A 17,775-nucleotide genomic window follows, 5' to 3' on the forward strand; every position below is an offset into this window, starting at 1 on the left:
GTCTGATACTTCAACTGTAGTTCACGGCTACCTGCTCTCTTCATTGATTTCTGTGTAGAATGAGTTTGTCCATATCCTGATTTCCCTCACTTCCTAGACAATGGCTGCCTATGCAATGAAGAAAGCAGAATTTGGTCCAAAACATTCAAAAAAGAAAACCCCTAATCCCATTCCCATGTTTTTAAGTGAAATACTTAAGACCAAAATGTTAAGTGTTTACTTAATTCTTTCTCTCTATATTTTCCTTAACTAAACCTGAGCTAGATTCACAGGCCTGTCAAGCTTGGATAACAAAAAGGTTGGAGGTCACTTCTAAAAGACCCTCAATTTCTATAGTCCAATTTATTCCTTAGACAGTATGAAGAGAAGGGAACTTAGAAATAAGGTGGAGCAAGGCCAAGCAATGCTGTGTAAATGAGCAAAAGAATCTTAAAGTTGATCTGCTATTCTAACTAAAAGCCAGTGAGGTGCTTTCAGCATTGGATTAAGCTGATTCGAGGTCCTGGATCTGGTGAACAGTTTAGCTGCCAAGTTTTGTACTTGCTGTAGACATTGGAAACAACTAGTCAGAACTGCGATTACTACTGAAGTCCCAAACGGAAAGAGATGATATTGTGGATTAAAGTCTTGGTATTGGGTCAGGACATTGGTTAGATCCTTCAGTTACATCGGTTACATAGAAAAAGGGGAACTAATCTTGTGAGCACTCTTTGTGGAGGACTCCCACTGGACCCAATGGAAGTTCTGCTAGAAGAGCGCTTGCAGGCTTGAGTCCATAGAATGTACCAGACTGGATCAAAGATGAGTAGTTGTTAATTCACGGGAATAGAAAACGGCATATAATATATGTGCCAATTCCACATACTTCATAACAGCAGGAAAATTCCTCACTGGCTCCTAAATATGATCTGTATCTTGAAGGGTGAGATATTCCAGAGATAGTAAAGAGCTATGGGCATAAAACTATAATAATTAATACCTAGCTCTTATATGCTCAATGCTTTGATCTCAAAGTGCTTTACCAAGAAGGTCAATATTATTTTCCACACTTTACTGATGGGGAAATTGAAGCACAGAGAGGTGAAGTGACTTGCCTAAGGTCACCCAGGAGCCAAGTAGCAGAGCCAAGAATAGAACCAGATCTCCTGAGGCAGTCTAGTACTCTAGCCACTAGGCCACACTACCTCAACAAAGTGTGTGTTTAGTTTATACAAAGCACAAAGGATGACTTGGGGCTGAAGATATAACCAATGGGCCAATTTCTGTAGTTCTTAATATTTGCTTGATTAAGGACAAAATAATTTGACCCATTTTAGTTATTAAATATTTAGCACTCAGAGTATGGTAGATACTTGAGACATAAAAATTATTGTCTTAATCCCCCCCCAAAACTTACAAAGTAAGGCCTCAAACCTGCAAACACTAATGCATTTTATGAACATGATTAATCCCACTAAACTCAATGGGACTACCTGCATACATAAAATTATTCATCTCAGCCATATTTATATGTACAGAACGGGGCCCTAGATGAGGACCTGACCCAACATGGTAAGGCAAACAGATGGGAGTAGGTAGGGAGAGTACGGTACAAGTTTACAGGTACAAGTTAATGAGTTTAATCAACTGTTCAGTGAGTATCTTGAAACTGCTTGTTATGTTAATTTTAAAATTAATACGATTTGTTTTTGTGCAGGGAATTAATGGGATAGAGATGAAGGGAATGTCATGAAATGGATGAGTTAGTAGGACCAAAGTGAAAAGGAGAGATGGGAAGGGGGAAAGGAAAGAGCAGAAAGAACAGTAGGATGGATGGAGAGGAATCCAGTGAGCAAGGAGAGTGATGTCGCAGCAGCAGGACTGTGGAAGTTGGAGAGGAGCAGTAGGAGATCAACAACCAATGAGCATAATGTCCAAACACCAGTAAAGCAGGACAGCCATTAATAGAAACAACCCAGGAGAAATACAGAGGCCTCCCCTGAAGTGGGCCAATCAGCAACCATTTCATCATGTCAGCATTCAGTTTAAGAAAGTTAAATGATATTCAAGCCCAGTCATCAACGAGAGAGACATGTAATACAGACAGGACTGAAAGGTAACCTATAAATATAAACTAGCATGAGTGCCACAAATAGAACCCTGAGGAAATGCAGATTCACTTAATGGCTCGCCATACATAAATGGGCCTGTCATAACAAACTGCCTATAACAACACTTACTCCACAACATTACCATTATTCCCTCACTTAGTCACTAAGCTTTTGGGGAGATCTAGGACTGAATTGGTCCCTAGTCTATTATTGAAGTTTCTCTCTTTCTTTAGCAAACTTAAAGTCATTCTAACTTTTGGAAAATGAAACCTAGAAGACACGATGCACAAATAAATTAAATTAGCTGCAATTGATATCACAAGTGCACAGACTAGATAATGAAAGATTAGCAGACATCATATCACAAGGAAAATTAATGACCCCAGCAAAACACAACAACAGTTATCATGTGCTTATATGTAAAGGGTGTGAGGACTCATTCTAGAAATAGTTTAACTCCAAAAGAACAAAATGGAGACACACTTCTTAGACAAGTTTGAACTCAAGTCAGACACATCACACAGATTTGATATCCATGATGATCAGACCCTTTACCCTCCCTGGACCAGACTTAGACCTGATGTAATCATGGAAAGTGTCCATTTTTGGCAAGATGGAGTGGCGCCATCCGTCTTGGGAGCATGGGGGGCACAAAAAATATAAACACAGTCATTTGTGATCTCAATGGTTCCAAGTTTTGAGGGTGTTACACTTGGCCTCAAGCCTGTCTCCCAATTGATGGTTGTTGTACGCTGTCTCCCAATTGATGGTTGTCATAACCGCTACAAGTCTGGTGTTAGTCGATTGAGGAAATAGCATTCTTAGGTATTATGTGAAAAGTCTAATGCTCATACATGTAATAGTGGTGAGAGGTGAGTGAGCAAAGCTCTTCAAGGATGAGGTGGGTAACACTTGATGCAGGGTTCAGTGATTTAGTAGCTCCTAGTTCTACTTCTTGACAATGTTTGCAAGCCAGTCTTGCACAGTCACCTAGCATAGCCCCAAATAGCCCAGAGACCAAAGACACAACACCTGCTGACACACACCTCAATAGATTACTAAGACTCCTGTTAAAATGTCTGCTTACCTCCATGTCCACTGTCCTTTAGGGCAGCGGTTCTCAAACTGTGGGTTGGGACTCAAAAGTGGGTTGCGACTCCATTTTAATGGGGTTGCCAGGGCTGGCTTAGACTTGCTGGGGCCAGGGGCCAGAGCCAAAGCCCGAGCCCCACTGCCCAGGGCCAAAGCCCGAGGGTTTCAGTCATGGTTTCAGTCAGATTACAGGCCCCCTGCTGGGGCTGAAGCCCTTGGGCTTTGGCTTTGGCCTCTTGGGCTTTAGCTTTGTCCCTCCGCGCCAGGACTTGGGCTTTGGCTCAGGCTTCGGTCCCCCCTCCTGGGGTCATGTAGTAATTTTTGTTGTCAGAAGGGGGTTGCGATGAAATGAAGTTTGAGACCCCCTGCTCTAGGGATAGCCAAAAATTGCATTGTCTTACTCTCCACTTATCTAGTTCATTCCAGAAAAGATTTGTTAATTTATTAATCTGTCCCTCAGCCAGAGTGCGCTTTTGATGTAGAAAGATGTCTAGAATAATATGTGTGTGCTTCTAAATCTGGGCTGTATTCTGTGCCCTGCTCAGTATGGTGCAATGCTCAAGACTTTCACACATGCAATTAATGTAGTTTACTAGGAACAAACCATAGCATGCATTAAAAATATAATAAATCCCCATTTTACAGTTTGGTAAACTGAATCATATATAGAAAGCTACATTCTGACTGTCTCTGCAGGGGCACTTTAGAATGGAAACGCTGTACAGGGAGCCTTTTTGCCTACTTTTCCTAGCCAGCATGTGCAAGAAGAACCAGGCAAATGCCGTTGCTCAAGATGGGAGACTAAGAGCATGGGAGATGGGCTAGCATGTCCAGTAGTGTTTCTTGGACCAAGAGCGAGCTACCAGCTAGTTGCAATTATAGTAAGGACTCTGCATACCTGCTAGTGCCCCAAACCTACTCCACTCCTGTGCGCCCGCACACACACACACACACACCCTACCTTTGAAGTGGCCGTTTCTTCCTCCCCCCAGCCCCCATGCAGGCAGAATGCCCTTGAGCACCATACGTCAGACATTACAACTACACCCCCCAAAACCAGAATTTCACCTAAATGGTTCAGTAACTTGCCCAAGGTCACACAGCAAGTGCTGTACCTGCACTCAGGACTGCTGAAACCTAGTCCCCTGTTCTATTCACTAGCCACACTTGCAGCTTGTATCTGAGCTAGAAACCAGTTGCACACGAGGTGTACTCTACATCTGTCAGATTTTATTTTTCAGCACCGAGTAAGGGCGTCTCATTCAGGTCACAGGACGCAGGAGGTCAGAACTGTGGGGCATAGTGTTATTACAGCTCCTGCTGTTTGCAGAATGTTTCCCATCAGTCCTGAGAAGAACTAAATCTTTGTGCTTGTGAAAAAATATGTCTTTGAACTGGGCAAACTGCTGGGGAATTTGAAAGGGCTGTTACTTCACTCACAGGGAGCAGGAAAATGGGTGTCCATGAGTCTGTGACCAGGAGCCCACACTGTAAAATCTATGTTTGAAAGTTGTGGGAGGCTACTTATACCACCAAACAGGAGCTAGGATGTTTGGGGAGGGAGAGGGTGTAGCCTGTATTCTCTCCTTGGTTGAGAGAAATTAACAGACTGAGGGTCCCCTATCTGTCTGATGTTAAAGTGAATGCTTTGTTAGCTAATACTTTCCTACTGTGACAAGCTGAATGTTTTGTGTCCACCAGATGTCTAGGGGTAGATTGCTAGGATGCCGTGTTAGATGAGGACAACTCAACACTTCATTTATTCCTTCAAAAAAAATAGCAGCATATTACAGAAAGGTGATTCCAGTTTGATAAAATATAAGTTACTAGAACAGGAGCAAAAGGATGATCTTCTAGGTTAAACCACAGGCCTGGGAGTCAGCAGGCTGTACTGGGAGTTGGGGTCTGTTCCCCACTTGACTATGGGGGGAGGGATAGCTCAGTGGTTTGAGCATTGGCCTGCTAAACCCAGGGTTATGAGTTCAATCCTTGAGGGGGCCATTTAGGGATGTGGGGATTTAGTTGGGGATTGGTCCTGCTTTGAGCAGGGGGTTGAACTAGATGACCTTCTGAGGTCCTTTCCAACCCTAATCTATGATTCTATGGATTTGCTGTGTGACCGTCTCTGGAGACATTTACACTGCAATCAGCTACCACTTTATAGTGGGCAAGCCTTTCAAACATTCTGGCTGCGATTCTCCCACCACAGGGTACTAAGTCAATGAGGGTTACTCCATGGGAGAATTAAGCCCTATGTACCTCAGTCTCTCCATCTGTAAAATTGGGACAGTGTCCCTATTCTCACAGGTGCACTTTGGGGCTTAATTCATTGTAGATTGCAAAGCGCTTTGAGGAGCTCAGATGAAAGTGCAAAGTATTACGACTAGTTGCTTATTATGACTTTATTCACTAATCTGCATGTAAATGTTCCACTTAACTTGAGCTGATTTACTTGTAACAGTGAGATGATTTTCAAAATAGCAAAGGTGCAGGAAGCATTTTTTAACTCTTCCTGAGATTTCTAGTTTTAGACAAAGTTCAGTTACTGGCTAATATTTGCCCAAAAAGTCCCTAACCCTTGGCTGGGGAGGATTTATTTCCATAGTCAGAGATATTCAAGCATGCTGCAGGGAAAGCAATATTTGCTAAGTGTAGTATAGTTTGTTTGAAAACCTAGCTACACGTGTCACAATGGGGAGTTGCTGGGGTTTGAAAACATCTGAAAAACTGGATCATGTTTAATGGGAGCTAGAAATCTAGCTTTTTTGAAAATATGGCTCTATCTCCTTTGAAGTAACTTACTTAGTTTAAAATAAGCATCCAGTGAATTATAGGGAATTTCTGACTGTCTTTCTCAGCACTGAAGAAAATGTAGATGCCAGGTGGCACCTCTGTCACAGCAGGTTATGTACAGAGTGTAAATGATGGCCTGACAGAGCCCTAGTCCAAAGTCCTCCTCACGAAAAAACAGGACACTCTAGAAGGAAAAATCCTGCTTTGGAGACAGAGGTCAGCTTATTTATCTTAAGAGAGCCAAAGCAAAGTAAACTATAATCAAAAGGGCCTCAGATCTTTGGGCTGCTAACTCCAAACAAGGCTCACAACAAAAACAAACCAAACAAAAGTACATATGTTTTCTGAAAACCTCTTCAGGGAGTAGAAAGTTACCCTCTGCACAACATCACACTAGGTGATCTAGTCTGACCTCCTCTGTAACACAGGTCATATTATTTCATCTAGTTACTCCTGTACTGGGCAGAATGACATGTGTGTGATGAAAGCATATCTTCCAGAAAGACAGCCAGTTTTGATAGGGAGTCATCAGGAGATGGAGAATCCACCACCTGCTTTGCTAGTTTGTGCCAGTGGTTAATCAACCTCATTGTTAACAACAAAACAAAAAACTGTGTGCCTTTCTCATTTGAATTTGCCTGGCTGTAACTTCCAGCCGTTAGTTCTTATGATGCCACTCTCCTAGATTATGCTTTATATGCTCCTTAGAAATTAGGAATAGCTGCTCTGCCTTCTTCCCTTGAGCCCCTGAATGAGTTCCTCTGGGTTCTAACCTCTCAACCAGAAGCCCTTTTGGGGGTCCTGCAGATGCTGTACCACCCATCATAAGATGGTCAGATAATGAAGATGAAAATACAAATAATCAGAATATGCATCAAAAATCTATAAAGGCATATTTGTTACTTGGGGATATATTATCTCCTCAATGCATGCAAACTTCCCACTGTAAGTAATAGGAGTCACACATGCATCAAGTTCTTTACAGTTTTATACTCCATTTCTAGGACTGCTCAAAATATGGAAGCACTGATAAATCTGCACCTTGCAGAAATTTACATTTCTGCTGCCAGTGGTCTGCAATTCTTAATGTGATTTGATTTTTGCAAGCATTTTTGGAGAGGTATAGTGCTGTGCTCACGCTGAAGATTCTTGAGAAAATAATAATGATGATCAATAATGATTTTCACAGCCCAAAAGCGTGCTAAGAATGTCACAGAAACAAGATTCAGTATCTGCCCTGAACAGCTCAAAATTTACATTCAGATATTAGACGGCAAGATCCTGGCTTGCCCTGTGCACTATGTAGGAGAATAAGAGGGCATAAGGTAACTCTTCCCTCTCTGCACAAGCTATCCATACTGCAAGTCACAGCATGAGGTGAGAGCAGCCTCCATGAGGCCACTACTCACCCTCCCAGGCAGGGAGCAGGCTGGCAACAGGCAGACCTTGGGCACCCCAACAACAATGGAGCTGGCACTGAGAGAAAAGGAATCCATGCCTGGTATGATGCTGGCACAATTTACTTCTCAACTGGAGCAAAGGGAGAACCAGGGACCAAACTGTGACCTTCGGTGTCACAGTGCAGTTCCTGCTCTGCTCCTGGGTAGTGCAGCTACATGCTGCCTCTTACTCAGGGCCAGTGCTTAATTTCTGCCAGGACTTGCTGGGGTGAGCCTCAGTATCTGTAGGCTTGGCAATTCATAGCCCGGGCACCTCGCCGCTTGCTGTGTCAGTTATGAAAGTAAAAAAATCTCTATTTTTTGCCCTGAAATGTGTTTTACTTAAAATTCTCAGCACAGTTGTATCCATCAGGGCCATAATCAGGGTGGGATAAGCAGGGCAGCCACCCAGGGCACAAAGCCAGGATATGTGTGGAAAAATGGGGGGATGAAAAAAACAGCAGGGGGTAGAGCCCTGCAGCGGGACTGGGATCCCACGGGTCCCATTACCATGCAAGGCCACCCATTCTGGCAGCAGCGCTGCCTTCAGAGCTGAGCGGCCAGAGAGCAGTGGCTGCTGGCCAGACACCCAGCTCTGAAGGCAGTGCCGCCACCAGCAGCAACGCAGAAGTAAGAGTGGCCTGGTAAAGCTCTAACCCCTACCAGGTTTTTTTCGTTCACCCTATTTTTCTGGACCCTCCCCCCGGCTTCGTGCCCTTGGTGGCTGCCCCGCTGTCCCCGCCTTGGTTACAGCCCTGGTAAAATACGTGATTGTAAACATCTAACACTAGTATGTACAGTAGGCTACTCTTTCAAAAAAACACTTTACGACTGAATGTACGGCAGTAATATTGTCTTTGGTAACTGCACATTCAAAGTCATAACAAGTTTAAAATTTAATATTAAATCATTGCTTGAGCCCCAGCATCTCTCTCATTACAAGTTAAGAACTGCTCAGGGCCGGTTGTGAATGGACATTCCCACCCAGAGAGAGGATCATAGACCAACAAAGCAGAGGAAGAAGAGAAGCAGAAAAGGGGTCACCAAATAACACTGTGTGGTTACTCACTAAGTAATGTAGACATCTTGATAGTTCTTTCCAAAACAAAGTTAACATATTAAGGAATAATTCCAATATGATTTAAAATGTGTTTATTGCAAGAAACTGAAGTGTCTATGCATTTTGCATACAAAACCTTTGTAACAAAATCACCATGCCATACAGAACTGAGATATTTAGGACCCAGGACAGAATTTTTTTTATAGTCTCATGTATATTTAAGATGCTTGCGGCCAAATAAAGCCCTGGTTTTAATGAACTCAAAAGCTGTTCCTCCATATATGACACTGTAACTAAAGTGCTCCTTAAATTGCACTTGGAAGTAAGAATCTAGTAGATAATTCTCTAGAGCCTAATCTTCAGTCTGGTGCCTGAACACCCATGCTGTATGCTGAGTAGCTTCTTCAGGGCTGGGAGGAAGAAATCCTTCAGCCCTACTCCCAAGCTGCAAAGTGGCAGCAGGATTGTTTGACAGGTACTCCTCAGTCTAAGAGCTACATACAACTCAGCACTGGCTAGGCAGCTGGCAGGCTGTGACCACTGCTTATCTCACTATTCTATTTGTTGCATCCTCTGTTGTGGCTCATCTTTTATTTGGATTGTAAGCTTTTTGGAGACGTAACCTTCTTTTTGTTCTGTGTTTGTACAGCACCTAGCACAAGGAGGCCCCGATCCATGATTGGGGCCCCTATGCACTACCTGAATACAAATAATAAATAGAAAGAGCTAATAGTAAGAGGCACTATCTGCCTCTATATGACACTCTGTTGACAAGAGAGACCTGCTTCAGGGAGATGTACTAAAAACCAGCTCAGGAAAATGCCACCTGATCACAGACTTACCTAGAACACTCTGAGCAATTACCTACATCTCTCTGTCACTTTAAAGAAACAAATTAGAAGAGGCATGTTCACAGCAAACCTATGTACCATGCCATGACATCACTACTGCTACTGAGGCTTCAGAAAATGGAATGTGGCCCTGATTCTGCTCTCAGTTACACAGGTATAGATCAGAGTAACTGCACTGATTTCAGTGTAGTTACATGAGTGCAAGTGAGAACAGAACCATGCCTTATGTCTCTACATTCTCTTCTATCCACAGCCCAATCCCACACCAACAAAGACAGTGGGAACAGGGGGATAAGACAAAGCAGGGGAAAGGAAGTAACTCCAATGCCACTGTCAGCATATTTTATAGCAATCTACAGCAGGAAGAGCTAATATTGCAGCATTACAGCTGGTTTTGAGAAATGTCATAATAAAAACCAGGTGCAAAAATTAATGTAAAATACGCAAACAGGGTTTACAGATTTTAAAGGACTTAGTAAGAGAGGTATATTGGATTGGATTTTTCAGCTTGTACTTGGAAAAAAATATTGTCCCTTGGGCTAAAGAAATCCCCTCCGGTAGCCAATAATGCATAATCCTGAAGATATAATGGGTTATGCAGACCCAACATTCTGGCCCACCAACTGTTTCCAAAGTTCATAAAAGGGCCAGTAGGTGGAAATGGCTCACCCACTTCTCGCATCACTCATGGAGTATACTTAACATTTTTCAGGGAGGCCAAATTGATTTTGTTCCAAACCTGTTTATGCCCTCGCTACAATTATTTTATGCACCCACAAACATTAGCCCAATTGGATCACTCAATTAGCTGAACATTCTGACATGTCTTTTTATAAACATGATGTTAGCTGTAAGCACTGGAGCATATAATGGATCGTTCCATTGTCACCGGTGGAGGAGGGAACAGTAAAAATATAATAATAATTAATACTTGGAGAATGCTTGATAAGTTGCCAGTATCCAAGGGCCAGGGCCGGCTCTAGGCTTTTTGCCGCCCCAAGCAAAACAAAAACAAAAAAACAAAAAAAAGGTGGCCACAGTGCCACCCCTGGAATTGTGCTGCCCCAAGCACATGCTTGGTTTGCTGGTGCCTAGAGCTGGTCCTTCCAAGGGCAACAATCTGGATCTGATTTTCCTCTCACATTTGTGCAGTTCCATTTCTGATATAAACCAGTGCAAGAGCAGAATCAGGCCCATTGTACTTACAATGGTGAGTAGCATTGTACTTACAATGGTGAAAAATGACTTAGGAGTTTGTCCCATTTTGAAAAATGACTGAGGCCCAGATCCTTAAAGGAATTATCCTAATTCACACTGATCTTTGAAGATCTGAGCCTTAGGCACTCAGGGACAGATTTACAAAGGTATTTAGGTGCCTAAAGATGCAGATAGGTGCCTAATGGGATTTAGAAGAGCACCTAAGCAGGTTCAGTGCCTGATCCGCATTGATTTCAATCAGGCCTTCCGGAGCCTAAGTCACACTGAAAGTCAATGGGACTTAGGCTCCTAAGTCATTTAAGTACATTTGAAAATGTAACCCTTTGTGTATCACTGTCCTCTGCAGGATTGATTCAGAACAGCTGAACTGTCTTTCATAGGCCGTGGTCAGCTACGAGAGAGTTCCCTTTAGTTTAACGGAAGGTGACTATCCTTTTGGAATAGGAGAAGGTTGGTTCTATCACCTCTGCAGCTGCACATTTCTGAGTGACCAGGGTGTACACTGCAGCAGAGTGGCAATTTAGGGGGCTGGGTATTTGTTGCAATATTGTAGGGTAGTCGTTTACAGCATGATGTGCAGAGATACAAAAGACGTGCTTAATATAAGTGTGAAGGTGATTAACGTTGTTGGAGAGTTGTAAATAGCTTGTAGGACTCCCTTCTCAATTTTATACACAGTTCAGCAACATGCATGGTCATCATTATATACTAACAATGATTCTGCATACCACAAGAGCAAGAAAGCTATTGGACAGTGTGACACTAAGCACCCCTTTATTCAGATCCAGCACACGATTACAATAATCTTTGTACAGAATATGCTTTGTGAGACATCATTTGAAAACTAATAACTCACTGATCAATAATATTGTTGTGTGATGTATGTATGTGGTAGGTATTAAGGGTTGTGTATATATGCTTGAATTATGACTAAAGTGTGTTTAAACAAGGCACGTCAGGGGGAGTTAGTAAACAAGTCTGCCTTAAACAAAGAATTGTGTTGATCCTCTGACCAGCCTGATCTTCAGGCGAAGATAATGAAGGTCCATTTTTACATATTAGTTAAACAAAGCTATTCAGCCAATAAGTGGGAGAAGAAAGAACATGGAACTTCCTTCACCACCAGACTCCATGTCGTCTTCCTCACAGCTTCAATAAATTTTATTTTGATTGAGGGGTAGCTCTCAGAAGAATTCATTTCAAAGGTTTGCCGGTCTATAAAGACAGGGGGTCTAAACCTCAAGTGATAAGCAATTGAATCAACTGATTGTATACAATATTACTGTATAATAACAGGGTATAGAGAGGTCTTTTCTGAAAGCTAATGACATGCTGGTGATTAATATCATTGTGAAATGTATGTATTAACACTATGAGGAAGTATGGATACTTAATGATATTATGTTTTAACGTCTGTGGCCAAACAGGGAGAAAGATTCCAGTCATTTATCTGTCTCCTATGTAAATTAAGCATGCTGGAATTAAAACAATGGAAGCCCTATTTACATACAAGGGGGTGGGAAGCCCTCAGGAAGGGAAGAACAGCATGAGGTCATCCTGCCTCTTGAAACAAAGTCGTTGAACTGTGGAAGATATAAGCAAACACACGCCATCTTTGGGCATCCATCATTAAATGGACACAAGGCAATAGAACACTTCCAAACTGAGAAAGATGGATCCACTAATCAAAGGGGGTGGGGGAACCAGTGTCTCTGAGAACTGAATATAGGTGAGAAAACATCTTAAACAAAGCACTTTTATTTGCTAGATTAAGTTTTAGACATTTAGATGTGTTTTCATTTTTATTTGCTTGTAACCTTTTCTAACTTTATTCCTTTTACTTGGCATCACTTAATCTATGTCCTATTGTTTCATAAATTAGTTTTATTTTTACTATAAACCAACTCAGTGCTGAGTTTAATGAAACAGTGTATTTACCCCAGTTAAGTTAACAAGCAGGGATGTGCTTTTGTGTCTTAGAGGAACAAATTAACCATATTATTTCTCCGAACTGTCCAGGAGAGGGCTGGACATTGCAGAGCACATGGTTTGGGGGGAATTCAGGACTGGGAGTCTGTTGGTGTACTTTGCTAGTTGTAACTAAGGCTGGTGGAAGCCAGAGTGGGGCTGTGGGCCTGTAGGCAGGCTGCTGGGATCAGAACTACTGAACCAGAGCTGTTTAGTACACAGGGTGTGACCTGCATGCCTGTTGGCTGGTTCTGAGCATCCCAGGCTGGGAGCTACTGCAGTAAAGCACTGTGAGGCATCCAGGTTTGCAGGGCAAGTGGTGACACAACCCCTTACTGGTCTGGACTGCCCCCAAGTTCTTGTCACAGACAGGCACTAATTTATCAGTTAAGACCTCCCACCAACTGAATGACATTAGAGAACATAACATGCCTTAGATCTATATGGGAGGAGAGAACTACTGCCAAGAAAGACTTTGTAATAAGAATCTGTTTTCAATTTGGAAACTAATTGTCTGTTTTCCATGGTGTGTGGTTCAATCATCCAGCTGAAATTCTTAGTCTATCGTGAGCCAATTCTGCAAATTCATGTTAGGTTTCATGTACTGAAAGAAGCAATACAAATGTCTAGTATTTATGATATCCCTATGTAGCCATAGTATAAAGGATCCCCCCCCCCCCCAGCTATTAAATTAACAGTGTGTATAAAAATTGTAAAGGCAGCTAAGTTTTCCATTTATGTTCATCTCTGCCAAAGAACCAGCTCCAGTACTCTGGGGTAGGACTAGGCTAATGTTTCAGGTCTAAATCTTGCCTTCCTATTGCCAATATCATGTCAGATACCATTATAATTTAAAATAAGCAGATAGTTTGATAGAATAAAAGACTTCATCCAGTATCCTTGAGAGGGGAATAGAAGACAAGGGCAGTTCTCTTACTGTCTCTTACTATCCACCGAGAACATTTAATGGAATGGCAAGGAGAATCATCTTAGGGAACGGACATGAGGAGCAATGGGTAGGACAATGGAAAGTAAGGCACAGGTAGGAACAGAAAATGATCCCTATTTCAGAGCAACCCAGGAAAATAAGAGAGAACTATGTAAAGCAAATCTAATTCTAAGCTAAGTCAACACAGTTCACCAAAAAGATGAGGTCTGATTTTGCACTGCATTGCATCTTGCGTAGTCATTTATACCAGTGCAAAGTGGGTGTGAAATGCTGCCTTTCTGATTTGTTAGCAATTTATAACCACTTTACAAGAGGTAAATCATAGAATCATAGGACTGGAAGGGACCTTGAGCGGTCATCTAGTCCAATCCCCTGCACTCATTGCAGGACTAAGTATTATCTGACCATCCCTGACAGATGTTTGTCTAACCTGCTCTTACAAATCTCCAATGATAGAGATTCCACAACCTCCATAGGCAATTTATTCCAGTGATTAACCACCCTGATAGGAAGTTTTTCCTATTGTCCAACCTAAACTGCCCTTGCTGCAATTTAAGCCCATTGCTTCTTGTCCTATCCTCAGAGGTTAAAGAGAACAATTTTTCTCCCTCCTCCTTGTAACAACCTTTTAAGAACATAAGAATGGCCATACTGGGTCAGACCAAAGGTCCATCGAGCCCAGTATCCTGTCTTCTGACAGTGGCCAATGCCAGGTGCCCCAGATGGAATGAACCGAACAGGTACCATCAAGCGATCCATCCCCTGTCACCCATTCCCAGCTTCTGACAAACAGAGGCTAGCAACACCATCCCTGTCCATCCTGGCTATGGCCATTGATGGGCCTATCCTCCATGAATTTATCTAGTTCTATTTTGAACCCTGTTATCGTCTTGGCCTTCACAGCATGTACTTGAAAACTGTTATCATGTCCCCCTTCAGTCTTCTCTTCTCCAGACTAAACAAATGCAATAGGACATGTTTTCTAGACCTTTAATCATTTTTGTTGCTCTTCTCTGGACTTTCTCCTATTTGTCCACGTGTTTCCTGAAATCTGGCGCCCAGAACTGGACACAGTACTCCAGTTGAGGCCATATCAGTGTGGAGTAGAGCAGAAGAATTACTTCTTGTGTCTTGCTTACAACACTCCTGCTAATATGTCCCAGAATGATGTTTGCTTTTTTTTTGCAACAGTGTTACACTGTTGACTCATATTTAACTTTTGATCCACTATGACCCCCAGATCCCTTTCTGCGGTACTCCTTCCTAGGCAGTCATTTCCCATTTTGTATGTGTGCAATTGATTGTTCCTTCCTAATTGGAGTACTTTGCATTTGTCCTTTTTGAATTTCATCCCATTTACTTCAGACCATTTCTCCAGTTTGTCCAGTTCATTTTGAATTTTAATCCTACCCTCCAAAGCACTTGCAACCCCTCCCAGCTTGGTATCATCCGCAAACTTTATAAGTGTACTCTCTATGCCATTATCTAAATCACTGATGAACTAAATCATAAATGATGTACAGAAGTTGCAAGGCAGCAGAGAGCCAACCATATGATATCTTCAATGAAAATTGGGCACACCCCGACTATGAAAATCATCTCAAGGATAGACCTTCTAAATCTAAGCCAAACAATAGAAGGATAAAATATATTCAGGGGATTTTTTTTTAAATAGTCTTCCTTTCTACCATGCTCAACAGTTAATATATCCTATCCCTGGATGACTAGTGAATATTGTTGAATCTTCTTCTTTAAGTCTCTCTTAACAAAGGGATCACAACCAGCTAATAGGACTGCTCAGCCGTAATCAAGTAAAGAGGTTCAGCATCACAAATGAACTATTTATATGCATTTGTCTTTTTAAACAAATAACAGATTTCTGGGGTTTGAGGATGTGGACATTTTATGATTAACTATGTTTACCATAAATATTGGTATATTATCTGTAAATTAAAAGTGTAATTGACCTACACATAAGCCATATATGCTTGTGTACATGCATGTAATCCTGTTCTGGGAGTACACTGCTACATAAGAGAACAGGAGAAAGGCACCGCAGCACCTGATGATGCCAGCACTGCCTAAGTCCAGGACACAGGCAAGAATTGTAGGCAAATCAGCTAGTCCTTCAGGTCCATCCTTTCCTCAGGTGGAAAAAGAGGATTTGTCATTCCAGAGAGATGCCAGTCCATATGAACTACCATATTTACACTAATCCCTCAGGTTGGGGAAGAGAAGGTCTTTTACATATCCTTATATAAGTGACTCTCTGAAAAATTCCTTTACATTTAGGCCAAATATCCTATTCATGTTTATATACAAGTATATGTGATATGTAGCACAGCTTTCAGCTAATCAGAAAGCCAGCACTAAACCCTTTAAGATCCATGCTGGAAATATTATAGGGGTTCTGGGGGCCCCTGCATCCACTACACACCACTGAGGTAGTAGGTCTTCACAACAGTCCCACCTAGGACATTGTTGTAGGTAAGCAAAGGGAAGGGCCACAGGATCCACAGTCACACAACCCCAATGGCCGTAACACCACACACAAATGGTGCAGAGGGATTCTTTGCCACAAGGGTTAATGGGGTCCCTACTGAGGCCTCAGACTCTGAGTCAAGGTTGGCTTTCTATTGTGACCACCCCACTCAAACCCCCTGTGCACTTTATAGTCTTATTTATGTCATTTTAGAGTTTTTTGTTATTAGCATTAGTATTTATTTTACTGATTATCTAATTTTATTGCTATAATTAATATTTAAAACATGTTGCTATATTAGACTATTTCTTTTCTATGAAATTATGTTATATGTATTAATATCCAATTTCAATAAACATACTTATCAAAATAATCCTATATAGGTGTATCCCAGTTGTGGTCACACATTCGAGGGTTTACAGGAAAGTCAGAATACAAACTGTACAAAAGCACATTTAATTTCTTCACATCTCTTTTGACTTTAACATAGAATCTCTATATGGCACATCCAGAACCGTGCTGTCATTTCAGGAATTACTTTCTGGAATGACCATATAGTATAGCTTGGGCATGTTGTCATCCCCATTGATAAATATTGGCCGAATACCATACAAACCACGCTCCATGATTGTCAGCTAGCTCTTGTTCAGAGGAACGTTAATCTTCCTAGGTATATTTCTGTCTTCTTTATAGGCCTGATCCAAACCCTAATGAAGCCAATGGAAAGATTCCCATTGACTTTAGTGGACTTTTGGATCAGGCCCTGTATGTGTGAAATGAGACACCTCCTCTCCTTCAAAACATTCCTCAAAAACACCTATTTTTATAAAGCCTTAGAGTCAATCATTCTCTATCAGCTTATCTTCTGCATTTGCACCTCACATTTACCATAAGAATCTGCAAGTTTCTCATCACATGGCCACCTGGGGAAACAGGAATGGATGTTGTCATTTTAATGAGGAGAGGACAAGAAAGAAAGAATAAAGGAGAAGGAGGTAAAACCCTACCTGTGTTCAGCAGAGTGTGTGTGGTCTATTCTGATGGGGTTATGTCATGTTGTCTGAGGAAACCTGACTGTTGCAATACCTGCCTGTTTCTGAATATTAGCCAAACCTGACTCTAAAATGCATATATGTAGAAAATATTTTATTTTGATTTTTTTCATTGCAGAAATGCCAAGAAGGATTTTATCAAACTGCTTCAGGAGATTGTTCCCATTGTAACTGTAATGGTAATGCAAACAAGTGCCTTGATGGATCTGGAATCTGTGTGGTAAGTCATGTGTGCCATCCTCACCCTCTCTGCTGGTCCCCCATTTCATGGATGCCTTCCATTTCACCATAAACATGAATTATATTTTGATTGACAAGATAAAACCTTAGCAGAGTCTCCTCTCTTGATCTTGGATAAGTCACCACCTGGATGAAAGCTACTGCAGGTTGTGGTGTTGGTAAATCAAAAGCTAAGACTCTTATATCACCAATAGTGCTGGATCCCAATACACCAGCATAGTGTTATACTGCATTACCAGAGGTGCTTTCTTCTGAATTACATTTAAAAGGTCATGATCACTTGTCATCATTAAAGATCTCCGGGTGCTAGGATCGTTAACCACAGTGTCGTGACCAAATTTCAACGAAGGTACTTACATTCTGCCAACCCAAATTATCTCTGTAGTTTCCAAACACAAAATATTCTGAACTTCCTGCCCTAAACTGATGTGAAGCATTTGGGTGAGCCACTAAAGAGTTGTTACATTTCATCTCAAAGATTAAGTGATTCCTAGAGAGAGAATTTTAATCAGTTTATCAACACAGAAAGGGCTTTGGGATC

General features: G+C 41.7%; 1 protein-coding gene across 1 annotated transcript in view; it reads left to right on the forward strand.

Annotated features, from left to right (window-relative positions):
* LAMA4 (laminin subunit alpha 4) overlaps positions 1-17,775 on the forward strand; it is a 128,468-nt gene that overhangs the window by 13,683 nt on the left and 97,010 nt on the right. Inside the window, exon 2 of the mRNA XM_026653515.1 lies at positions 17,113-17,214. Within this exon, the coding sequence (XP_026509300.1) occupies positions 17,113-17,214 (102 nt within the window). The remainder of the gene's footprint in view (positions 1-17,112; positions 17,215-17,775) is intronic.

The sequence above is a fragment of the Terrapene carolina genome, unplaced genomic scaffold (assembly GCF_002925995.2).
Source record: "Terrapene carolina triunguis isolate 2854851 unplaced genomic scaffold, T_m_triunguis-2.0 Scaffold42, whole genome shotgun sequence".
Lineage (NCBI taxonomy): Eukaryota > Metazoa > Chordata > Testudines > Emydidae > Terrapene > Terrapene triunguis.